The sequence below is a fragment of the Lepidochelys kempii genome, chromosome 14 (assembly GCF_965140285.1).
Source record: "Lepidochelys kempii isolate rLepKem1 chromosome 14, rLepKem1.hap1, whole genome shotgun sequence".
Lineage (NCBI taxonomy): Eukaryota > Metazoa > Chordata > Testudines > Cheloniidae > Lepidochelys > Lepidochelys kempii.
In genome coordinates this window covers 17,834,067-17,861,649 of record NC_136393.1, presented here as the reverse complement: position 1 = coordinate 17,861,649, position 27,583 = coordinate 17,834,067, and the positions used below count along the sequence as shown (strand labels likewise).

Genomic DNA, 27,583 nt, shown 5'->3' with positions numbered 1-27,583 from the left:
AATTCAGTGCAGGATGCCTTTTATCCTGTATTTCTTCCTCTGCCTGCTCCCTCCCCTTTTGTGGGCACATACACATGTGCTGCGGATGAAACAGCCAGAGTTCATTGGCTGTGTCTTCCATCAGTAAAAAAAAATTCTGATTGGTTGGCCTGTACAATAGGAGGCAGGGCTACAGGGGTTGCGGGCAGTCAGGAAGGCTCTCCATACAGCAGGCAAGGTAGCTGGTCTCAACTGAGTCAGGAGGCAGAAGCACAGGACCTGGTTGCACAGGGAGCTGGGGTCAAGGGAAGCTGGGTTGAAGGGATGGGGCTACTGCATAGTGGGGCAGAGCAACAGCTGTTAGGGGAGACTCCTTGGTCCTAGAGCCAGGCAGAGGGCTAAGCCCTCCCCCCGACAATTCCCATCTGTGCTGCACCCCTTTTTTCTACGTCCCAGTCCCCAAAACCCTGGTCATTAAGGACATCTGAGGTCTGTCCTGTATTTTTGAAATGCAGCATTTTCAATCCTAGTTCACAATATGGATGCATAACAGACTTTCCAAGGATGGCTAAAGCCAAAAGCCAAAACTTAGTGGCTGATCATGGGCATTGGCTGGCTGTGAAGAGTCTAGGTTCAGTTTTAAGCAAACCATGATTTTGCAGTTTAGTCAACATTTTTCTGATTAACCAAAAGAAATTTCCTGCCTGTTCTGCAGTGGCTGCCCAATGACTTCACTGAATCAGTGCATTTCCCAGCTACAAGCCATAACCTCTCCTTAGCTAATGTCACTCTCTTGGTGTTACTTTGGTCCTCAGCATCCTATTGCCCCATCAAAGTGGAAGTCACAGCTATGAGCCCCTTCCTAGTAGACTTTACACTATTAAGGACTCTGTGCCAGTCTTTGTTGGCAGAATCTGGTGTAGTTTTGGCCTCATTACTTCAGGTAAGATTAGCATGTGTGACATGTCAGATATAAATCTGGAGTACAGGATTTAGATGCACAGCAAAATGGGGATATGCTCAAATGGCTGATATAAATAAGGTAAAAGATTTGGTTAAAGACAGCCAGAAAACAAAGGCTTAGTATGTCCACATAATAAACTTTTGGATCAGTTTTGATGTAGTTTTTTGTTTCCTGAATTATTAGACAGGTTAAAAATATGTAAAATTGCTTAAGGTTCAAAGCATCATGGCTGTAAACAATGTGAAGGTTATATAGTTATGTGGAATCTCACCAAACATTAGGAGAAGTGACTAAACTTAAAAGACCATGGGCTGATCAGACATACACAATGGCTTATAATTAGGGTTGGAAAGGTTAGATTTTTATCAGTAAATGTCAATCTCACTGTACAAACACAAACTGATGAAAAAATATTGCAATTGACGATTATCAAGATTTACAGATAGGCAAAGTAGGAAAAACGTTTCTTGAGACCTTAGTTTGATCTAAGGAAATCTGCTTTGTATATTTTGACATGTGGTGGTTGTGTTTTAATGGTTATAATTTTTTGAATCTGTTTACTATCATTAAATAATTGTGTGACCCGCTATAATTTCCACAACTATGAACATTTAAATCTATAAAAATCTGAAAAATGCTTAAAATAAACATCGCTACTGTCCATTGAAATGATAAAATTGAATTCTCCAAAGCCTGCTTATAATTCAAAGTCTAAATGAGTACTTTATCCCAAGAGTAAATTGCCCCTGCTAAAGAGAGGAATGTCTTATCAACTGTACAGACGAGAGATTTGTTATAGTAACTGCGAAATAAACAGCTCAAAGATTGGAAATGCATATTATTCACACAGAGGATAGTGAGAATTTTTCATGATTTTGAGAATTTAGTATTCTGCTTACTTAACTGGTACTTCTATGGGGAAATTTTGGCTTTGGTTTAAATTTAGAAACTGGTAATAGAGGAGGAGATAAAAGTTGGGATAGCCATTAAAAAACACAAGTGAAACTGATTTTAGTGGTTTAAATCTAAAATTTGTGGAGAGCATTAAAGTTTAAATACAAGGATTATTTATATAGTGTATTATTTCTATTTATGTACATTTATTTCTGAAGTATCTAAGATAGATCTTTTCTGACTATCCTATAAATTACTCAGTACATTTATAAAAGCTAGTGCTCTTTCTGTAGTGCTGTCCTACTGTGCCTTGGTCTATCTATCTGATGCCCAGAAAATGTAAGATAACACAAACGTTGGAGAATCAGACTTCTCTTTCAAAAAGGCAAAATCTTTATCACCCAAATTGAAGATACTCTCACCAGGCGAATACTAATTCAGCAAATCCACATTCAGTTGTACTGCATGGAAAACATCTATTTTGGATCAACTCTGCAATTTAAATAGAGTACCTCTCCTATTGTAATCAGCAAGGAAAAAAGGACTCCGCTACTATTCATGATATGAAGAAAACTAATTTGGTATTGTCAACACATATATTGTTGATTATTATCCTTACAGCCATTCCCTTTTGTGTGCCTGCAAAATATCTTCAAAAGTACAAAATATGTATGGCTTTTGTATAGAAAATGGGGTAGTGAATTTAAACTTAATGTTATGACTAGGAATGTTTTTGGACTACTATATTTAGGAGTACTATTGGACTACTATTTAGAAAAATGTCCTTGACTTAGAACTATTGGATAGAGAAACAACTGTTGATTTTGTAAAACATTGGATATGTTATAATGAATTATGTGCTCTTAGTTATGAATTAGTACAGTGATAGGAACACTTGGCATTATTGTATGAAAGTGCAAAAAAAAAAAATCCAGAGAAATGTGGTCAGCGTACATAGGATACATGTAATTTATTCTTTCCAACCAAATGAAATAACTGAATAAATCCATCCTATTCATGTGTTTAAAACAGATCTCATAATTTAAAACATTTTCTAATTATGTATGTATGTATAATCCATTTCTAAACAAACGGCACATACATACACATGAATGCAGTGTGACAAAGTTCCTCCTCTACCTTGGTGAGTCTTGCATTTATTGGCGGATTTGCTCGCCTTGGAGCTTCACGGCAGCACTCAGTTTGGCCGTTTTCGTGAACCCACAGTCTAGGTCAATTCCTCCTGTGTCTGACTAGGAGTTGGGAGGTTTGGGGGGAACCTGGGCCCGCCCTCTACTCCGGGTTCCAACCCAGGGCCTTGAGGAATGCAGCTGTCTAGAGTGTCTCCTGGAACAGCTGTGTGACAGCTACAACTCCCTTGGGCTACTTCCCCATGGCCTCCTCCCAACACCTTCTTTATCCTCACCATAGGACCTTCCTCCTGGTGTCTGATAATGCTTGTACTCCTCAGTCCTCCAACAGTCTACGTTCTCACTCTCAGCTTCTAGTGCCTCTTGCTCCCAGCTCCTCACATGCGCACCACAAACTGAAGTGAGCTCTTTTTTAAACCCCCATGTGCCCTGATTAGCCTGCCTTAATTGAGTCTAGCAGCTTCTTGATTGGCTGCAGGTGTTCTAACCAGCCTGTCTGTCTTAATTGTCTCCAGAAGGTTCCTGATTGTTCTGGAACCTTCCCTGTTACCTTACCCAGGGAAAAGGGACCTACTTAACCTGGGGCTAATATATCTGCCTTCTGTTACTCTCCTGTAGCCATCCGGTCCAACCCTGTCACAGCAGACAAATACATAGTATGTGCAAGTATATCTTAAAATGGAATCCAGAGTTATTTATTTGATAACTTAAAAAATAGTGAGCTGACTTATTCCCTTGAAATTACTTTTCAGCCAACACACACACACTTCGCTTCAGTGATAACAGAAAGTTATTTAACAATATTCTTAAATTAGGTATTAAAGCAAAACACTGCTGCATCTGTATCTTACTCTGACCATTATGGATAAAACAGTGGTAGAATAGTCTGTATAGTTTTTGACTTTGTAATTTAATTCCTTGGCTGTGGAGAATAGTAAAGCAATTTTATTCGAAGCAACCTTATACTTGCTGTTTTATTTTATTGTTTTAGGACAGTCTTACTTCACCAGGAATCTAGCTTTGACTTAAACTCAATTTAAAATCCAGAAAACTTTTCCAGTCACACACACACAGAGTTGTGGAGAGTTAAAGGGAAATGCAGATGAAACATTCATTTCACAAGTATACATTCTTGAGTTATGTTTTTTTATATATATTTTTTTTCAGTTCCTTCTCAACTGCCGTTGGCCTTAAAGACTAACAAATTTATTTGGGCATAAGCTTTCATGCGTAAAAAACCCACTTCTTCAGATGATGTGTTTTACCCACGAAAGCTTATGCCCAAATAAATGTTAGTCTTTAAGGTGCCACCAGACTACTTGTTGTTTTTGTGGTTACAGAGGAACACAGGTACCCCCTGATATGTGTGTGTATATATATATTTTACTTACACACACACACACACACACACACACTCTCTCTCTCTCTCTCTCTCTCTCTCTGTTTTGAGCTTCATGAATGCGAGCCACACAAGGTTTGGAATGAATTTCAGTGAATATTTAGGGCTTATTTTATCCTACACTAGGAGATGAACACTGGTGTGTGCATGAGCATGCGCAGCTCATTTCCAAGATGCTGGGTGAAGGGCAGAATGTACATGAGGCAGAATTGAGTTTTTGATGCGCTCTGTTACAAAGATACTTGAGATTATATTCACTGGTGTGTACGTGGACCTATGTTATGGTTTTGATCCAATTTATAAATTGTATTTAAACATCATTTGATATTTTTAGCTATCATAAGAGTTATTGTATATATTTAAGCATGTATTAAAGTTTGAGGAGACCACATTTTTTCTTTGAGTAGTGTCCCTGTGGGTGCTCCACTATAGGTGTATCTGCCTCCTTGCGCCTCAGATCGGACATTTTAGGTGGCAGTGTCTGTTCAGTCTGCACATGCACTTTCTCTGTCTTGTTTCTTGCCTCGAGGCTATCTGGCACTGCACAGGTGAACCATCCTCAGTTCCTTCTCAACTGCCCTTGGCCTGCGACGGACCATTAGCACAATCTGAGAGATGTTTAATTTCTAAAATTAATTTTAGTTTACAGAATAGCTAGTAGGATTTGTTATCTAGGTTTGTTTTATAATAAAACATTTTTTTGTAGCTTTCAAAAACCGTTATTTCCCTCTCCTTACTGATTTTGTTACCTTCTCCCCTTGTGGGGGCGGAATGAACCCCAAGAAGGGGCATGACCAGCTCCCCCAGGTTTAAATACTGTCTTTCCTGCAGAGAAGCCATTCTGGTCAGTGACAGCCATTCATGCTGCAATAGCTGCTTAGGAGAATTCCATACGCCACCAAAGTGTACTTTCTGTCTGAAATATAAATAAAGGACAAGACCGACCCATTAACTGAAGCTCAGATTCCTTATGATGAAAAATTTACTTAGACCAGCCTCTGACCCAGGACCTCTCCAGAGCAACAATCCTTGACGTGACCATCAAGATCCTCGGGACATTAAACTCCAGTGGATTCAAAGAAGAAATCTGCTGATTCCTTTAATAAAACCTAAAAAAAGAGGGCTACAGGTTCCCAGACTGAAGAATTTGACTAGGGAAAAAAAAGGTGTGTACAAAATGGGAAATGACTGCCTAGGAAGGAGTACTGTGGAAAGGGATCTGGGGGTTATAGTGAATCACAGGCTAAATAAACGCTGTTGCAAAAAAAGCAAACATCATTCTGGGATGTATTAGCAGGAGTATTGTAAGCATGACATGGGAAGTAATTCTTCTGCTCTACTCCATGCTGATTAGGCCTCAACTGGAGTATTGTGTCCAGTTCTGAGCGCCACGTTTCAGGAAAGGTGGGGACAAATTGGAGAAAGTCCAGAGAAGAGCAACAAAAATGATTAAAGGTCTAGAAAACATGACGTATGAGGGAAGATTGGAAAAAAATGGGTTTGTTTAGTCTGGAGAAGAGAAGACTGAGGTGGACATAACAATTTTCAAGTACGTAAAACGTTGTTACTAGGCAGAGGGAGAAAAATTGTTGTTCTTAACCTCTGAGGATAGGACAAGAAGCAATGGGCTTAAATTGCAGCAAGGGCAGTTTAAGTTGGACTAACTATATCAGAGTGGTTAATCACTGGAATAAATTGCTTAGAAAGGTGGTGCAATCTCCATCATTGGGGATTTTTAAGAGCGGGTTGGACAAACACTTGTCAGGGATTGTCTAGATAATACTTAGGCCTGCCTTGAGTGCAGGGGACTGGACTAGATAACCTCTTGAGGTGCCTTCTAGTTCTATGATTCTATGCCTGGCAAAATAATCTCTGTACTAACTGAATCGTGACATGGTACCCATGAGTACCAGTATTGGCAGTAAGCCTGAAGACTGGAGGGGCACAGGTTCAGAAGCGTCAATACGGTCAGTCAAGAGAAGGGATAGAGACCGGACTACTTCTCCTAAAATAGCACTGCTGGAGACAAGGAGAGCTTCGGTTCTGAGCACTTTCACCAGAGCGCCATCTTCTGATCAATTGTTGGACCACAGAAGACTGCAGGTACCACTGACTCCCTGGACACTGATGGGCCACTCTAGACCGACTCAGTCGACACCGATTACCACCATGGTACCACAGGAATTCCGTTTCTCCAAGGACCTCTTGGTTTCAAATGCTGGAATCCTCCCTGCTAGGTATCGACCCCATCTTAGTCTCCTGAATTCCCCAGAGTACTGAAACACTCTCTCCATGGGCCTCCTTATCTGCTCCACCTCTGTTGAGCGAAGAAGAAGAGGTCAATGATAACATATCTTTGGTCTCAGTTCAAAGCTCCCCAGGGCAATGTCAAGGGACCAGTCACCTGGAAACACTTGCAGAGCCACAACGTCACCGTGACAGGGAAGGCCCGCCCACTTGGTATGGACAACGTTGGGTATGGACCACCCATGACTTTTGCACCACTCCAGTGGCAGTACTGGGACCAGTGGGCAGCATATAGACACCAGTTCTCTAGGACCTCAGGTGTCTCTCATAGTGATAGAGAAAAACGATCTCCCTCAGCTTCCCTTTCTAGACCCCATGATCCTCAAGAGGAGATCTTTGAGGAGTAGGAGGCACAACTGAATAAAGATGATATTCCAGCAACAAACATTTCATCATTCTATCCAGATGAAGCTGTGATGCCTCCTCCATCATCAATCTCAGATGACTTCAGACAGTTTCAAGACTTCACCAAGAGAGTGGCAGACTTACTTTAGATCCCCCTCGAAGTAAAGGAGTCACAACACAAGCTGCTGGACATACTCCATAGGTCCTCATCAGCTCTTACTACACTCCTGATCAATGAAGCTCTACTAGATCCATATAAAATCATCTGGCAAACACTGGCCATGATAACGCCCACATGGAAAAGGGCAGACAAAAATATTATGTCCCCTCTAAAGATGTGGACCCAAATTTCCTTGTGGTAGATGCTGTAATTGATCCTGGCAGACAGCACCACCCTAAATCAACACCGTGCAACAAGGATTGGAAAAAACTGGGCTTATTGAGCAGGAAATTGTACTCAACAGCAATCCTGCAGTTTAGGATTGTGAATTATCAGGTCCTGATGGCAAAATATAATCAATATCAATTATGTGAAAATCAGTGCCTTTATTGAACATGTCCCAAATGATCAAAGAGAACAGTTACAAGCCATCAGTGCTGAGGGCCAGCTTGTGACAAGGACAGCGCTATAGACCACATTAGACACTGCAGATACAGCTGCTCACTCCATATCAACTGCGGTAGTAATGAGGAGAGCTTCATGGCATCACTTTTCAGGCCTCCCAAGAGAAGTCCAAATGACTGTGGAAGACCTTCCATTAGAAGGATCCATACTCTTTGTGGAAAAAACATTCCTCTCCACACAGTAAAGGGCTCAAGAGCCACATTATGTTCCTTGGGGATCTACATACCTGCACAGAAAATAAAGTACAGCAAATCACAGGCATCACAAAGATTGACTGGCCCAGTTCCTTTCACCCCAGAGACACTACAAATCCCAGAGGAAAAGACAATGGATACAAAACCAAAAGCTAATAGCCCCTCTCCCCCCCAACTTCAACTGTACAGCTCTCAATGTCGAAACATCAATTTTGAGACATTGGTTGAGGTCCAGATCGCCCACTCTCACTATTAATTGCTGCAAAACTAGAGTTAGCTATATCCTTTTAGACTTTTTCGATAAAACTGGGAAAAGATAACAGACAAGTGGGTACTGGAGATCATCTCCAATGGTTATTCAATCCACTTTACCTCCCTCCCTCCTACATATCTTCCCTGCCTGTCCCTCTTCAGGAACCCTTTTCATGAGTGCCTGTTATGTCAGGAAATAAATCATCTCCTAAATCCTGGTCATGTAGAACCAGTTCTAAATCAGCACAGAGGGAAGGGTTTCTACTCCAAATATTTCCTGATACCCATAAGGAATGGAGGATGGAGACCCATTCTGGATCTGAGGTCACTAAAGAAATATGAAACGGCACAAAGATTCAAGATGGTTACATTAGCAACAGTAATTCCATCTCTGGACCAGGGTTCTTGACTGTTGACCTATAAGGTGGTTATTTTCATATTGTGATTCAACCAATCCCGCAGGCGGTTCCTGAGATTCACCTCAGGTCAAGACCATTTTCAATACAGAGTACTTCCATTTGACTTATCTGCACCCAGAGTGTTCTCAAAGGTCCTATCAGTGGTAGTGTCCCATCTTCGCAAACTAGGAATCCTGATATATCTGTATCTAGATGGGTGTCTACTTAAGGCTCAATCCTTTGAAGTCGTCCTGGTAGCCAAGCAAAAGACTATAGATGTATTCATGCAGGTGGGACTACAACTGGCACTCAAAAATTGACTCTGACTCCAGTATAACATCTACAATTCATGGGAGCCTGTGTAAATGTGGTGAAGGCCAAAGCCTTCCTCACACTACACAAGTTCAACACCCTAAGCATCTTAATCAGTGCCATTCAGATCAGCCTCCAGACATTGGCCAGAAATTGCCTTCAGCTACTACTGGGGCACATGGCAGTAAACACCTTTATAAAAAGTCACGTAAGTCTCCACATGCATTGCCTTCAAGCATGGCTCCAAACGGTATACACACCAAACAGAGACAGATTGAATAAACTGCTGTTGATGGTCAAAGACTCTCTCAAATGGTGGAAAGATCTGCAGGATGTCTGCATAGGAGTCCCCTTCACTCAGCCACCTGCAACACTGATACTGACAACAGACTCATCTTTACGTGGCTGGGGAGCTCATATAGATAATCACATGGTTCAAGGCAAATGGTTCCTCTTAGAATCAACACTACATATCAACCTGTTGTAGCTCAAGGTGGTCAGGAATGCTTGTTGACATTTCCTATAATTGATCAAGGATAAACATATAAAACTCATGACAGACAACATAGCATGAATGTTCTACATAAGCCACCAGGGAGTAGTGAGATCACCATCCCTTTGTGCAAAGGCAGTGAAACTATGGAATTGGTGTGTTTGGCACAGCAGCATCATAACAGCAGCCTTCCTGCTGGCTGTGCAGAATACCACAGTGGACACCCTCAGCAGGACATTCTTGCAGGAACATGACTGGGAAATGGACCCTGTTGTTCTCCACAATGTATTTTGTCATTGGAGAGTCCGAAAAATACTTATTTTATTAATTATTTTAATTTATTAATAGACCAAAACAAAAAATGCTCCCAGTATTGCTCCAGAGCCGGTCTGGGACATCATTTGCTACGAGATGCCTTCCTCTTTCACTGGAATACAGATCTCCTTTATGCTTTTCCTCCAATTCCTCGCATATTGAAGGTCCTGCTCAAGATAAGAAAAGAAAAGTTATTCTCCTAGTTCACACGTGGCCAACCCAAATGTGGTTCTCATACCTTACTCAGTTAGCGGTGTGCCTCCCAATCACTTTTCAGTCCCTTCCTCACCTCCTCTCTCAGAATGCCGGCCAGATTTGCCATCCCAGCTCACAGGTTCTGTGACTCAAGGTATGGTTCCTCAATGGTTCGAAAACATGGAGCGTTCCTGTTCAGAGCATGTGAAAGAGGTGTTATTCCATAGCACAAAAATAACAACTCATCACATGTATATGCAGAAGTGGAAAAGATTCCAAATCTGGAGTGACTCAAAACATGTTACCCCCATATCCTCTCCACTCCTGCTAGTACTAGACTACATCCTAGATCTAAAAAAGGTCAGGATTATCTCTAAATTCAATAAAGGTACACCTCACAGCCATAACAGCCTTTCATCATAAGATAGATGGCTATTCCGAATTCACTTATCCTACAATGATTCCTCAAGGGTATGGGTAACCACCTACAAATCAAGCGTCCTACACCAACATGGGGCCTTAACTTGGTTTTCAAGTGCCTTACAAAGCCTCCTTTTGAACCAGTGGTCACATGCTCACTTATGCCTCTGTCTATGAAAACGACATTCCTAGTAGCCATCTTCTCAGCTTGGAGAATCAGGGAAATAGAGGCTCTAATTGCACACCCACCCTTCACAATTTTTTTTTTAGTGATAAGGTCACACTGACACCACATAAACCAACTTACTTCCCTCCCAACCTTCTTTCCAAAGCCACACCATGCCAAGAGAGAAGCAATATTGCATAAACTCAATGTCAGAAGAGCTTTGGCATTCTATTTGATTAGAACAATAATTTTCAGAAAATCTCCAAAACTATTCCTTTTGCTTGCAGAGGTCTAAAGGATCCTCAATCCTGAAACAGAGACTCTAGATGGATATCTAACTGCATTTCCTATTGCACCTACAATCTTCAGCCTCTGTCTGGAGTTCAAACTCATTCCACAGGATCTGTTTCGACTTCATTAAAAACGTTCCCATCACAGAAATATGTAGAGTAGCAATTTGGGCATCTGCTCATACTTTTGCAGAACAGTGTGCAATCATCTATAACTCAGCATCAGATGCTGTGTTTGGATCCACAGTATTATCATCAGTACTAACTCTTTAAGTACTGACTCTGAAGTCCCACCCTTCCATCAGGGATACTGTTGTACAGTCACCTACAGTGGAGCACCCATAGGGACACTATTCGAAGAAGAGGTTACTTACCTTGTGCCGTAACAGTGGTTCTTCAAGATGTGTGTCCCTGTGGGTGCTCCACAACCCGCCCTGCTCCCCTCTACTTTGGAGCTCTTAATAAATGTCTTTGTGGTAGAGAAGGAACTGAGGATGGTTTGTCCACACAGTGCTAGATAGCCTCGAGGCAAGGCATGAGATAGGGAGAGCGCACGTGCGGGCCCAGATGGACACTGCTACCTAAAATCTCTGATCTGAGATGCAGGAATGTGGATACAGCTACAGTAGAGCACCCATAGGAGGGCATATCTTGAAGAACCACGGTTACTGCACGAGGTGCGTAACCTCTTCATCTTGTAAAGTAATTTTGGTATTATCCTGTTTGTTCCTGCATTTGTTGCTTCAGGATTGTTGTTTAGGGAAAAGCCCTGGTCAATTTTATACTATTATCCCTCCTAACAGAAACTTGGATAAAACTGTTTATTCCTTAAACAAATGTAAACATTTTTCTCCGTAGAAGTTTCTTTATATATTTTATATGTAATTCTTGTATGTATTTTACTTTGCGTTTCTAAGATTAAATTTTATAATTTCTTTTACTCACTCGTTTTGAAGAAATGATCTTTAATTCTTCCTTGGATTAAACTAATATTTGTTTCATTTTATACAGTGCCAGAACCTATTAAGACCAGTTTAAGCCAGCCCCAGCCTGCCGGTACCGGTACCAGTACTTCCACCAGCACTATCACCAACAGCAGCAATGGCAAGCGTGCATCTGCTAATGGGCAGCAGCCAGCTGCATCCCGTTACCTGCCTCGTGAGGTGCCTCCACGCTTCCGCCAGCAAGAACAGAAGCAGCTCTTAAAGAGAGGTCAGCCACTGCCTACTGGAACTCTGACAGGCGCAACCCCACCACAAGGTACTGGACAAGGAGGGGCAAGTCCTCCTCCACAGCCAGGAGCAGGTGGACAGCATCATCCCAGTAAGACCCTAACCCAAACAGGTAAGATGTTCACATCTAATGGGGACACTGCAAACTCATTCTCTGTGTAATTATGCCTTTTACCTTTGGTAATTAAAGAGACTATGATCAAAACTACTGTAAGAAATTCCAAATATTATATGTGGCAATGATAGTATTGTAAGTTGAACATGTGCAATTTCTTTCTTCCTTAGAGAACATGAAAGCAGATGCATTAGCAACTTTATCGTGCAGAACTCAAATTTAGAAATGTTTACATATGCCAAAATTTAAAAAACTTTTTGTTCAGCAACCATTATCTACTGTTTTCCTTTTCTCAGTATGATGAATCTTACTGAAAATCTTACTATGAGAGAGGAAAGGGAGACATGAAATCTGAATCTTAAAATATATTATTTTTTGTTTGTATCACTGGTAAAAATCTTCATATCATGTGAATAGATTTCTATTTCTGCAGGTAGCAGGGCCTCGTGCTAGATGTTTTAGGCACAGCCTAAGATTCTTGCACAGGCAACCTTAATTTGGGAATTTCCTATGTGTTGAGTGCTTGACTTTGCGATCGTCATGTTCTTTAAGATATCTTTTGCATGTAGGTTAAAAACAGGTATATTTCACATTTGCTGTACTGCATTTTTTTGGTGTACATTTACTTGCTCTTCTGCTCCCTGATAAGCCACATGGTAAGAAACAAAAATCATAGAAAAACTAAATGAATACCCTGGACCTTCCTGCAAAGTCACCATGTTCACTTCAGATGGAAGCATGAAGGCTACCTACCTTCCTGACTATTGGGACTAGTGTGTGAGAGGATGGTCTCTCATCCACCTTCCCTCTTCTTTCTTCCTCCGCTCCAGCTACTGGTGAGGACATAAGAGGCAATTTTGCTTCTCCCTTCCCACTCCCTGTTAGGGATTCTGTAAATCTCTTTCTCACAGTGGTGATCCATTCGTTCAGAGTCTCTGATAGATACCTGTCAGTCTGTTTTCCACTATGCCTGTTACGTACATATGTCAGGCAAAGCAGGGTGCATTCTTGTATGAGGTATTTACTCTGAAAAGGCAAACAGAGTGGGTCAGACCTGGTCCACACTTGAAAGCTAGGTCGTCCTAGCTACATTGCTCAGGACTGTGAAAAATTGCATGCCCTGTGCAACATAGTTAGGATAACCACATCTAGATTAATGGAAGAATTATTCCATCAACTTCGCTACTGCCTCTCAGAGAGGTGGGTACACCTACATCAACAGAAAAAACCCTTTCGTTGATGTAGGAAGCTTCTATGCTAGAGCAGCATAGCTCCAGTGCCAATCTGTGCAGCTATAGTAGACGTACCCTCACAGTGTTGTCAATGTTTGAGATATCATGAATATTACTGTTGCAGCCTGACTTAATTTAATTTTGTCGAAACTGCTCGCGGTTTCCCCATTTGGATGCTCAAGGACATTTTGCTGTAACTGTAGATGTAGCTGCTGCCTGCAGTACGGTAGTACTCCTACACATACTGAGCATGGCAGAGCCCTGGAGCAGGCAGAGCAGGACAGTGTTGCCAGCTGTCATGGTCTTATTGCAAGTCTGACAACATTTGGTGTTTTCCTTAAACTCTCAGCTTCTGGGGGTATTTAATTAGATTAGAATCTCAACCTTTATTTAAAAACAAAGAATACGTTTCTAGTTCTTGTGGTTGGGGAGAAAAAATTTGAAAATGTGACCTGAGTATTTCCCTAAAGGCACAAAACCCCAAAGGCAAATAAAAAGAACCTGAGATTGAATTGAATTTATTTTAAATTTCATGATTTTGCAGGGTCTGACTCTCATTTGGGCATTTGTCTTTGGTGGTACTGGAAGTAGCCCATTCCCACACTCCCAAGCTCAGAAGCAGAATCCTCATCCTGTCCTTTTCCCCAGTCACACTGCAGGAAGGAGGGAACTAACAGAGTTAAGGTAGTAAGCCCCTTTCTCCATAGATTATAGAGAGAGGACAGCTGCTGGAGCCTGCCAGGGGGCAGTGTGGCTCTTGGGGGCTAAAGGAGCCTATCAAAGTGGGAATCAAGGGAGCAAGGCAGACTGGGGTCCAGGAGAAAGAAGATATACAGGGGAGCTGCAGCCTGTATTTGAATTCACTTACAGTAAATTTTTTACTCTGTAAATGTCACACCGATATTTGGGGAAGGCAGGGGGAATTAGATTAAGATTTTTCAAAAATTCTCATGGGTGTTTTTGGGGTCCCTACTCAATATTTTTGAACACTTAGGCTGTGGTCGTGTCATGCAAGTTGTATGACTGTGAAAGCACCAAACTTCTTAACTGTTCTTTGTTGCAAATTGGTTATGAAAATCAATTAACTTGAGGTTTTTGACAGAAATATTTTAGATAGGAAACTAAGTTGTAGAGGTATTTCTGTCCAAAGTACCCTGTGATTGTATTCGAAAAGATATTGGAGGCAATTGCCATATGTTAGACCACAGGAAATGGTAAATGCTACGAGATTTATGCAATTGCTCTTGTCCAATATCAAACTAAAATGAACAAACTCAGAGTAGCTAGGAGTTAAAAAGTACTCTCAGAACAATTTATAAATGTGTTCAGTAAGCAGACACAGTTGAATTTCTGGGGAAGTTTCACAGTTATATATTTGAGAAGAAATAACTCCATTATTTTTGTCTTGATTTTGTTTTGTACATTCTCTGTCCTAAGATGATGATATTCCAGAAATACAAAAATAAGGAATTCAGTCACTCCTTAGCAGATATGAATTTATCCTGAGTGATATGGAGGTCTTTGAATTTGAAGTCTGTGGCAGTATTTTCCTATGGCAACAATGTATCATGTAATTGCTTGATGTTTTATTTATTGGTGCTCATATTGCTGAAATACCATTTTGAGGTACGTTTTCAATATTTCTTTGCTGTTTAGGTTTGAAAACTGAATAGATCAGTTAGTTTTCACGGTTCTTTTTTTTTCTTCCTTTTACATTTGCTGCTGATATAGAGGTGCTTGTGAATTGTCAGATTACAGCAGCATTTCACATCAAATAAGTTTTTGTTATAATGAAAAAGAGGATCAAGGGAAAACTTAGAAACACAGTAAAAGTTATTTAGGAATTGTCACAACAGATATAGTTAACTACACATTTGTTTTTCTTCTGCCAACTGATGTAGGCCAGTTTCTTTCACTTACTATATATCCTGCAGAAGTCATAGCTACTTCTCTCATGAATGACAAATTTTTATCTGCTTCTGCAATGTACACCTGTGGCTAGCTGGAAAGACATGTCTTCCATAATTACAATCTCTCATGTTCAGAGTTCGCCTTGTTTCATAACCCTGTTGTGCTATGGATGGGATGTTTTGTTTTATTTAGTTTTCTAAAAATGTGTCAGTACAAGTCTAAACACATTTAAGAAAACAATACAGTTGTCCAGTGCCAACTGAGACTTTTCCAAGCCATATGGCCAAACACTACTTAATAGTCATCCCTATCCAACATCCTCTTCTTACTTAGAAAAACCCTGGAAAAACATGAGCCTTGCAGCGTTCTCTGTAAGTTGTCATATCTCCTTTCTGGAAGTCCAAAGAGAGAAATTATTTCCAGAATCAAGAATGCCATTCTTTTTGGGTTGTCATAGACACTGTGCCGTTGGATAGGCTGTAAAGAAAATACAGTCTATCCACATAGCGTAAAGAAATCAAAGGTAAATTAGTTCTTGCTCACTTTGTGGAAAGTTACTCCCCTCCCCCCAAAAACATGCAGAAGATCACTATAAATTACAGTATAACCTACAGAGGGATTTAGTATACAGTAATGTGAGGCTCTCTAGCAAGCCTTGAACCAGAGACTCCCTGACTAATAGGTCTCCTGAGGTATCTGGCTTTTATAGTTTCTTGTACCTCCATTTCCCATTTGCTAATCTGCTGCACCAGTGCTTCCAGCAGGGTTTATTAATTTAGTTCTTTCAGTCTTAGTAGCAAGGCAGTCCTCAACAGCACTTTCTACATCGGTGTGTGCATTTACTTATTTACCCTTTTCCTAGTTTTCTGTGAAGGCTAGAAAGAAAGACAGAACACTAGCAATTAACAAAAGAGAAAAAAAAAAAGCAAGCAGAGCAACCTTTCCCACTTCTTTCATAGCACATTCACTCTGGGGCATGCAAAACAAGTGAACCCACAATAATAAAGAGAACTGCTGCAATATTATACGGTTAGCGAAATCGGGATGCAGAACAGTTAGGGTCAAAATGAAAACTTTAAACTACACGTAGAAATCCAGTTAGCAGATTTTGGAGCACACGTAGTAGAATGTGTCTTTCTCCAGTTATCTTGGCCAAGCTAGATGCTTGGGAACTGTTCTGCCTGCTAGCAGATGGAGATGGCACACTGAGACTTTTTAGTGATATCATCCCCTGCATATAAGGAGATTGCTGAAATCTCAGAGCTCATTTGTTTTTCTCCACCAGGTGGTGCTAACTGAGGAGTTCAGATTGAATATAGGAGAAAATGCAACTGGTAACATAGGTCTAGGAAGATATCAGGCTACATACCAGTGTGCAGCTGTCTCAGTCCCACATGCAGTGAGCCAGTTGAAAGAGGTGTACAGCATGTCTGACTCTTATAGGAATTCCAGGGTCACAAAATGCCCATGTTGCCAGTCTTTTACACAAAAAATGAGGCTTTCGTAATGGTTTATTCCACCTCCGAGCAGCATAGAGAATCAGGAGGTAAGACCTGTTCAGCTGCAAGGGGGTCTGGTATCTAAGCAGATAGTCTTCTCAAAGGGGATTTATGGTGCCTTCACCCAGGCATAGCTAGAGAGCCTTTCCCTGCTTCCTTTAGGCACCTCCCTGGTGATAGAAGCAGCTGTGACACCTGGCACAGGGAACATTCCCGCCCTTGACCCCACCCTAACTCCTGCCACTGAACAGAGGCTGCTTCTCCCCTCCCATTGGAAGAGCTGACATATTGCACAGAGACATAGATAGCTGAACTAAGAGGTTACAGAAGGAATTGAGTTCATACGGCTCCAGAGTTCATGGACTTATGAAAATAGCCTCAGGCATTCAAAAAAGAGGATCCAGGCTGTGAGAGAGCAAGAATCTGCCAGAAGCAAATGCCTCTACTTCCTCCTGATACTATTACCTTACCTTAGACCTTAGTCCGTCCTGTGCTTTGCTGCATGTTGGGCTACCCACATTTGCCATCCTTGCGTGTCAACTGCCCTTCTCTGCAGATCTTCCCATTTCATGTTGAGGTGCTTGATGTCCTTCAGAACTGTTTGTTTCCATGTTATTTATGGTCTTCCTCTTTCTTCTTGCGTTTTCTGGCTTCCATTCAAGGGCGGTATTTGGTAAGCATTCTTTTTCAATTCTCCCAACCACTGATGTCTTCTTTTGTAGATTATTTGTGAGAGAGTACCTTGTCTAGTAATTTTTCTGACTTGTTCATTCGTCTTCGTATCTCTATATGTTATTCCCAGTATTCTTCTCAGACATTTGTGATGAAATGCATCCAGCTTTTGCGTATCTTTCTTGGTAAGTTGCCATGTCTCACTGCTATATGTTGTGATGGCAATAACAATTGCTTTGTACACATTCAGTTTTGTCTTGAGGGAGATGTTTTTGAGTTGCCTGATACTATTAGACAAGGGGTATTCATATTTCAAAACCTGTTGACCTGGGTTCCTCAGATGCACCATTTACCAAAAGAGGTCCCTGGGGGATAAAAATACCCATGGGAAGAAGAGATCAACAGTGAAGAGGAGGACCTGAATAATCAGATCCACATCTAGATCAGTGATCCTCTGGTAGCTTTAGAGGCATGATGATGCACATTGTATCATCTGCTAGACATTAGAAGCCTCTGGATCCTTTTTTCAGATGAAAAAGTCTTGGACGAAGAAGAGCTCAAGGGAATCCAACAAGCTTCTGGGGATAGATAGAACTTTTTCCTTCTTAAGGATAGATTAATCTGTAGTGGAGTCTGTCCCAGCTCCCTTGGAAGAGGAAAAAATTCCAAACTTATTGTTTGGGAAAACGGTCACAGTTTTTCAGGAAAGGAGGTGGTTCTTTGAGAAGTGCTCCACTTTTGCTTTGGGTCTACTCACACTCCTCTTTTGCCTTTCAGACCTCCCCAGTGGCCATCCTGGGATCCTTGTGCATCATCTCATCAGCAGTTTTTCCATGCCCCACAGCCTCTCTAGTGGAAAGTACAGGGGAAGATGCTCTCCCACTCCAACTGCCCCCCTCCATTTCCCCAGGTGCAAGACTGTTTTGAAGAACAGGAGGTCAGAGTAGATAGAGGTTACCCCTCAAAAAAAAAATTCTTCATCTTCCCTAGATGACATGTTTGTGCATGTCTGCCCGCCCGCCCCCCCCCCCCCCCCAATCAACCATGGCCGATGACTTCAGACTCTTCCAAGAAATGATGAAGCACATTGGAGACTCCCTTCAGATTCCCTTGGAAGAGGTCAGAGTTACAACATAAGCTCCTAGACATCCTCCAATGGATTCCCTCCACCCGTGTTGCCCTGCCTATTAATGGGGCCCAGCTTGACTCTGCCAAATCCATCTGGCAGACCCCTTTCACAATCTCCCTGATGTATAAATGGGCTGATTAAAAAAAAAAAATACATTCATGCTAAGGATTGAATTTCTGTTCACCTACCCATTTCCTAAATCCCTGGTTGTGGAGGCAGTGAACAAACGTGGCAGACAACACAACATAAAGGCCACATCCTATGATAAGAATAAAAAATGCCTTGATCTGTTCAGCAGAAAGACATGCTTATCCACTGCTCAGCAATTTAGGATCCTGAACTATCAGGCTTTCTTGGCTAAATACTATCACTCAAATTATGTCAGATTCACCACCTTTATTGAGCGCCTGCTGGCTGATCAGTGTGAATGATTTCAGGCTACTATTAATGAGGGTCAGCTGTTAGCTAGGTCATTGCTGCAGGCCTTGTTGGATGCAGCTGATACTGCCGCTCAATCCATCTCTATGGCGGTAGTCATCTGGAGAGCATCCTGGTTTCAGATGTCTAGATACCCAACGGAGGTCCAAAGTTAAGGACTTTCCCTTCGATGGTCTCAAATTGTTTGCGGAGTCCACTGATTCACTTTGTACCCTTAAAGATTCAAGATCCACAATTAGATCTCTACACACTTAAAAATAAACAGAGGTTTAGTAGATCCCAGTCAGCTCAAACATCCTACCCAGTCTCATTTTCAGGACTTCAGAGACCCTATGGGCCACCCAGGAAAAGGTCAAGATTCCAGAGGGGGAGTCCATCTGCTCTGTGTATGCCCACTGCAGAACCATCATCATCTAAATGTCAATTTCAGTTGTCTGGATGAGGGTCTGAAACTATCCCGCAAACCCGCTCTGCCTATATGACCTGTTACCCATCTCCCACCCTTTGGTAACAGTCTTTTCCCCATTTCTTTCTGCATGGGAGCGAATCACATCAGAGAGATGGGTGCTGGAGACTATAAGATTGGGATACGTTATCCATTTACCTTCCTGCCATTTACTCACCCACCTTCCCCATACTTTTTCTGGAACACCTCCTATAAGCACCTCTTTTTAAACAAAAAGTTGACTCACTTCTGCAAATGGGTGCTGTAAAGCCATTCCGTATTCAGCACAGAGGGAAGGGATTTTACTCCCAAGTACTTCCTAGTTCCAAAAAAGAATGGAGGGTGGAGACTGAATTTAGATCTGAGCTTCTTAAACAGCTCTGTCGGGTCGCAGAACTTCAGGATGGTGTTTCTTGCAGCTATAATCCCATTATTAGAACCAAGGGGTTGGTTTTTGGTCCTCAGCCTGCATGATGCGTATTTCCATATTGCAGTTGACCCAGTCTACAAAAGGTTCCTACACTTTTCAGTGTCAAGTGCACCCTTTCGGACTCTCATCTGCCCCATGAGTGTTCTCAGTGGTGCTGGCAGTGGTCGCAACTTACCTCCAGCATCTGGGGATAATTGTTTTTTCATACCTGGACAACTAGCGGATCAAGGGCCGTTTTTACAACGAGGTCTTTGACACTATACAGACTACAAGATCCATGTTCTGCAAACTAGAGTTGCAGCTCAACATTAAAAAGTCAGCTTTGAGCCCAATACAAAGAATAGAGTTCATGGGAGCCTAGGCTAGGGCTTATCTTCTCCACAACAATTCGTGACCTTAGCAGATCTCATCTCAAAGCTTCCTCCTGCCCCCTCTTCCCTCTTGATCGTCCTGGATTACCTCTAGAGCTGAAGAACACAGGTTTATCTGTAAGCTCTGTCAAGGTCCATTTGGCTGCTGTAACAGCTTTTCATTCAGCGGTTGAAGGATTCTCAGTCTTCACCCATCTTACAAATGTAGTATTTCTGAGAGGACTAAGAAACCTCTTTCCCCAACTTAAGGAACCCACCCCTATTTGGGACTTGAAATTAGTTCTTAGATGTCTGATTGGGACCTCCTTTTGAGGCAAGGACTACATCTTCCCCCTTTGATTTATTTCAGAAGATAGCCTTTTTGGTGGATATCATCTCTGTTCAGAGGATTGGTGAAATAGGAGTTCTAATGGCAGATCTTTCATTTACAGTATTTTGTAAGAACGAAGTCACGTTACTCCCATGCCCAAAATTTTTACCCAAGGTGTCAAGCTGGTTGATGTGAACCACAGATATCTACCTTCTGTTTTTCCCCAGAGAAGAAGTGGTTTTACACACTTGAGATGTTAGGAGGGTGCTAGCTTTTTATTTGGACAAATCTAAGGAATTTAGACACTAACAGTCTGGTTGATTTTCTATCGCAGATAGAGCCAAAGGTTTGACGATTTTCCACCCATAGACTTTCCAGATGGATCTATGACTGTATCATATTCTGTTTTAAATCTTCAAATATACAATCTTCTTGTAGAGAGTTGGTCCATTCTACAAGATCCTTATCTGCTTCTGTGGCATTACTCAAGAATGTTCCTCTTTTGGACATTTAGGCAACCACTTGGTCTTTCATACATATCTTCTCTAATCATTACACAGTGGTCCAGTCTTCTAGATTAGATGCTGCTGTTGGAAATGCTGTGTTGTCTGCAGTCTGAAGTCCAGCTGTGAGTACTGCTCGGTAGTCACATAAAGTAGAGCACCCATAAGGACATTACTCGAAGAAGAAGAAGAAGAAGAAGAAGAGGTTACAAACCTTTCAGCAGTTTTACTCTGTCTTCTTCGATCAAGCCAGTGCAGGGTTTGAATAAGTTAAATTCATTCCTTTGGGTATGGAGTTTTCAAATAGAGCCTGAACAGTCAACTCAAAGCAATTCTCTTTTCATTAGGTCTACAGAAGTTTACCTCTAGATCCTGATCTTAAACTCTCATCCATGGTTCCTATTCTGTGCAGTCCTGTAACAACATTTTCCAAACAAAACACTGCTGTCACATCTGAACTCAGCATGTTGAGTCTTTACCAAGATAATGGCCAGATCTGCAGATGCTCTTGGAAAATGCGGCCTTTTGATTCACTCCACCATGAGGGTCAGTTAGTCATTGTCAAGTCACAACCACTGGTCAAGCCACCCTTCTCTCAACTATGGTCATTTCTCAACCAGTGTGGCTGGATATTTAACAGAAATTCATGGTATCCTGATGTGTCCTTTTATATTCAGGAGCCCAGTGCAATACTAAACCAGAAACCACTTCAGATAGTCACACAGATGTCATAGCGTCCAAGCAATCTTGAACCAACTAACAACAATTATCTTAAGAAGATATCCTTCAGCTAAGGTTACATGTAAATAATAAGACACCTCCACCTGCTTGATTCTCTCTCACTGCATGATGAGCTGGGTGCCTAACGAGTTGATTGGGTCAATATTGGACTTAGTGTCGTCTGACCAAGTCTCCATTATGCTATGACAGATCAGGTGCTGTTTCTGTACTCACATGATGAATAATAGAAAGAACGAGGAGTACTTGTGGCACCTTAGAGACTGACAAATTTATGTGAGGATAAGCTTTCGTGGGCACATCTTCCTACTGTATTTTCCACTGCATGCATCTGATGAAGTGGGCTTTAGCCCACGAAAGCTTATGCTCAAATAAATTTGTTAGTCTCTAAGGTTCTACAAGTACTCCTCGTTCTTTCTGCTGATACAGACTAACACGGCTACCACTCTGAAACCTGTCATGATGAATAATATTGTCTTTATTTTAACCATTAGCCTGAATTAAAGGACAGGAGGGTCACTGTTGGCCAGTGTCTCACTTCTAGCCCAAACTATCTTAAGAGTCTGTTCCTGCATAGTTAACTTCAAACATGTGCAGCCAGTATCCTCCATGGGCCTCCATATAATCCTTCCAGCCGCAGAGGAGCAATTAAAGGCAAGTACATCTGGTCATCAAGTACTCACTATTGCCTCTTTTCTTCCTGTAATATCCTCTTATAATTAGTCTTCCTTATCCACTCAATCCTATCATTGACCTATTCAAAAGACTCCTCATAATGTTCATCCTGATGCCAAGGAGTTAAAAAGGATGTTCTGTAAATATAAGGAATGTAAGGATTAATGCCAGTAAATATATCATTACTACGTATCAATGAAGCGGGTATAATTTTGTTGTTGGCTTTTAAAGTATTCTGTAATCATGATCTGGATGGGTAATACTTAAGAAGTAAGAAAAAAATGTTTCAAATCGGTTAGGAATGTTGATGTACAGATGTAAGTAATGTAAAAATCTTATTCTTTGACCTAACTACGGTAGAACCTCAGAGTTACGAACACCTCGGGAATGGAGGTTGTTCATAACTCTGAAACCTTTGTAACTTTGAACAAAACATTATGGTTCTTTCAAAAGTTTACAAATGAACATTGATTTAATACAGCTTTGAAACTTTACTATGCAGAAAAAAATGCTGCTTTTACCATTTTAATTTAAATGAAACAAGCACAGAAACAGTTTCCTTACCATCTCAAATATTTTTTTAAACTTTGCCTTTATTTTTTTAATAGTTTACGTTTAACACAGTACAGATGCTCCCCAACTTATGCAATCGTTACCTTCTGGAAAGCCTTGCGTAACTCGAATTTTGCGTAAGTTGGAAACGTATACTCGAAAGTTATGCCAAAAAAAACCCAAAACCCCTACTCCTATTTCTAGTTTAACTTTTTCTATAAGTGCAAATTTGTGTAAGTCAGGTCTTGCGTAACACGGGGAGTGTTTGTACTGTATTTGCTCCCTCTTCCCCCCCCCCCCCCCCAAAAAAAAAGACACCCTCTTCTGCTGCCTGATTGCATGCTTCTGGTTCCAGATGAAGTGTGTGGTTGACCGGTCAGTTCATAAATCTGAGGTTCTGCTGTATACATTTAATGTTAAGTATTTTAAACTCAATTTCATAAGAACATTGTATTTGACACTACTAGATTTCTTCAAAAATAAAAGCATATAAAAGTGTACATAAGTATCACTGTCCAAATCCTTATACTGGAGTCAAATAACAAAAACAGTCCTAAAACTCATGATATACAGAATTGCTCTTTTGGACTTCTTTTCAAGATTATAGTTAAAGAAAGCTATGTGTGTGTATGTAGCTTGTTCTAGCTTCCAGTTGCTATTCCTTATCTCCCCCGCAAATAATGATGATGGAAATTGGTTTGTACCTTTTTTCTCCTCCTCCAATCAACCCCAGTATGTCGCCAGTAGCGTCTTCCTTTATTGAGGTGGAACATTTCTAGAGTACTTCTAGTACCTCATGATCCAGAAGAATGAAGACTACAGCTGGCAACTATTCTTAGAGAACAAGAGTAGCAAATAATATGTCTCATCCGATGAAGTGAGCTGTAGCTCACGAAAGCTTATGCTCAAATGAATTGGTTAGTCTCTAAGGTGCCACAAGTACTCCTTTTCTTTTTGCGAATACAGACTAACACGGCTGTTACTCTGAAACCTGTCAATATGTCCTTTGTTTTGTTATAAGTAACAAAGTTGGTATAGCTGTGTCCAGATAGCCAAAGCATGTTTGATTAGATGTGCCAGGTTTAAATGATACAATCAGTATTAGTTTTTCTTAAAAGATTATTTTTCTGTAATTTAGCATTATGAAACTGGCATGCATTAACTCTCAGAAATGGTCATGGTCCTGCAGGAATTATGATGAAGCTTCTGAGCGTTATGGTTTTTTGTATTGGAAAGCAGAAGGTCGTCTTGCAACTGATCAGGAACGTATAAAAAGAAATGAAAACAAGAAATACATGCAGTAGTCAATATGATGTGAAAAACCAGATCATTTACAAGCAGATTTAAAAGTGCATCTCTTGTGCTCTGAAAAGTGAGGGTTTGACAACAGTGGCAGTATCTCATTATTTTCCAGCCCCATGGGCTGATGCCAGCATCAATACTGACCTTTTTTCTTTCAATCTCTGTGGTTCTGGAGAAAATACAGCTTTTATTTTGGGTTTTAAAAGCTCATTGGCTGCAGTTTTGTTAAATAATGTTCGTAGTGTATTCTGTTTAGTTTGAAATAAGTGTTGTGAACAAATAGGAATTTGTGAATGCTATTATATAGACCACATATTTCCTATTTGGGTTTAATTATGTTTTTTGTTTGTGTAGTGTATAAAATTTTGTTTTATGTAGTAATATCACAGGAAAAACTAAATGAGCTGTATTCACATCTCAGGATACTTATTTCATCACATATTACTTAGCTTCTCTTTTGTTGTCATATTTTAATTTAGAATTCCTGGGGGTGGCATATCCTCATAGTTTAGTGTATTGGCTTATAAAGGCAAGATGTCTACAAGGATAGCAAACATACTGTCTAATGTATACTGATAAAGTTATCCTGATTTCAGCCTCCTGAGAATTATAGAGGTCCATGTTTAACCTCATTTCTTGGAGGACTGTCTAACAGGTGCTTTTTACATGTAAGGCGTTCAGGAAAATAATTGTTTTTCCAATTAAAAAAATTAACTGAAGACTGGCTGTTTGGATCCTAAATTCTGTAGCTGCTATTAGGAAATATCTTCACATATCTCTATTTTGTTTGGAGGAAAAATCAGTTACTGTATGAAAGCAAAATTATTCTAAAGGTATCCTGAGCTGCTGCTTAGTCAAGGAAAAAGTTTAAAAAATTTGACAATTTTCCCATTCCACTGCAGTCACTTTCCCCATTTGTTTTATGGGTGATGTTTCACTCAGGTGGAAGAAGCATTTTAAAAGAGGAAAATGTAGTTATAAACCTTCAAGAATGGTAGGAGTACTCAGACAGTTGTGGTATCTGAAACTACTTTTAACTAATTTTTAACAGACTATATTTCAAGTTGATGGTGTCTCTTTAACAAATAGGCACAGCCAGCTGAGTATTCACAGGCTTGGTAAAAAATGAGAGCTCAGAAATCCCAACTTTATTGCATTTCACCAAAACAAACCATTTTAATTTAGTTTAGGTTTTTTAACATGTGGACAGTCACCACTAATTCCTTTTTTTGTAAAACAGAAGCGGTTGATAAAATAAAAATAGAATGCAAATCAGTGAAACTAGAGGTAAAGCACTAATCAAAATCAACAGCAAAACAAATAGGGAAACATTCTGGATTTAGAATGGAACTTAGCTCATGGCTTTCAGTAGTTATTAACTCATAGCAATGCCACTGTCTACTTCGGCTTGTTTTCAGATACTGTATATTTTTTCTTTGTGGCTTAGGGGTTCAGAGCAGGAGTTGGAAGTGATTACTAAATGATGATTTTTCAAATTTGAGTTCCTTTTCAAAAAGTATTTCTGGCCTTGTTTGTAAGTCTCTTATGTGGACTGTTTTAAAACTTGCAAGAATAATATCTTCTGTTTGTATGGAACATACAAAAAAAGCTATTCCCTAATGTTCTCAATAGTTAGTTAAAATAGTCCTTATTCCTGTTTATTGGACAAATATGTTTTTTGTTTAACAATGGAAGGGAAAGAATTATTGCGGTTTTTAACTACTGAACATAGTTATACCACCAAACTGAAGTCACTCCTATGAATAAACTAATTTGCAAGTTCCATATAGCTACAGCCTTACATCTTACAATTTTTTATTTTAACATATTCCTATTTTATTAATTCTTAGGAAAGTCAACTCTACATAAACCTGTAGTGTTTAAAGGTAAGGTTTATCAGAGTAATAAGGTAGAATTACAATCATGTGTCCTGTATTAGACCTTGTCTTTGGAGATAATTGATTTATAAAACTAAAGCTTATAACAAAATAAAACTAGTCCTTTATTTGTTGGTTACACATCAAATGGTTAAAATGACTGGAAGAGAACTTAGTTGATGGCAGTAGCCCTTAGATAGAAACTGTATGTGCTGATGCTGGTGAAATTTAAATATGTAACTGGAGAGCCAAACATGCTTACTAGTATTAGATGAACATTTTGAAAAGGCTGACAAGAAGTAGTATTGTTAGTGTGAAACAAGTTTTTCTTTTTCAAATGTTGCTCTAATGTGTTGTGGAGGAAACTGAACTGTCAGAAGTAGTAGTCTCCCTGTCCTATAGTCACACCAAAGTAAACCTGTTTGTACTTAAGATAAGTAATATTTTTGTTATGTTATTCAGAGTGTGATTAATAAACATATATCTGATTTAATTTGGCTTTGCCGCAACTTACTTTATTTAGGATTATTTTGCAACTTGCATCAAAGTGTATTTAAATAAAATGCTTGCAGGAGCAGGATGTTACCTGCAGTCTTCCTGGTGCTAAAACAAATTTAGTAAATTGTCTATTACAAAAGTTCACCTTGCATGTTCTTTATTTTAACTAAGTGCTTTTGTTTAAAAAAAAAAAAGTCAATACACAAAATTAATGGGGTAGGAGGAACAATCCAGGTTTTCAGATTTATAATTGCCTGTGAGTTTTAATGATTATATTGAATGGCAGTAGTAAAAATAGTTAGAAAACTGAAATGAAGTGACAAAAGTTGTTTGTAATGGGTGTAAGTTGGCATTTGATTTGATACTAGCTAGTTGATAACTAACAAAAATTATCCAGAATGGATTTCACACAGGAATCAGATTAATGTTTACGTGTTGGCTGCCAGAAAGAGCAGATATCCGGATTATAGATCGAGACCCTAAGAAGGACTTTAAGCATAGTGGAGTAGTCTTTAATTTTCTGGGGTTTTTTTAAGTGTGTTATGAAATAACTTTAAGATATGCAGTATTATATAATCACGATTGATCCTGAAATAAAAGGAACTCTCATTCTACTGTTGTTTAGCTAACTCAGGGATCTGCAATATCTTATTAGTTATGTAAAGATTAAACCTTTTTATAGCAAATATCTGATTTCTTTTTTTGAAGATGGAATAGAACATCTAGCAAAATCAGTTTTCATGTCACTAATTAGCCATTCCTCTTTGGATATATGTAGGTCATAATGTCACTACCATGCAATGTAATAGGATAGCTGGATTATAAAATAATAGGCATTTTCTATAAATTTGACAACATAAGGTTTAGATGAAAAGATAAGTGTACACATGCTGCTTACATCTGAATTACACTTTAAATAGAAAATCATTTTATTAATGCAGTTTTGTGTGTGATG

General features: G+C 40.0%; 1 protein-coding gene across 10 annotated transcripts in view; it reads left to right on the top strand.

Annotated features, from left to right (window-relative positions):
* The window catches only part of TNRC6C (trinucleotide repeat containing adaptor 6C), a 204,051-nt gene that overhangs the window by 89,959 nt on the left and 86,509 nt on the right, over positions 1–27,583 (top strand). For all 10 annotated transcript variants that reach the window (XM_073311080.2, XM_073311085.2, XM_073311087.2 and 7 more), the window contains exon 4: positions 11,711–12,043. In XM_073311080.2, coding sequence (XP_073167181.1) covers positions 11,711–12,043 — 333 coding nt within the window. The remainder of the gene's footprint in view (positions 1–11,710; positions 12,044–27,583) is intronic.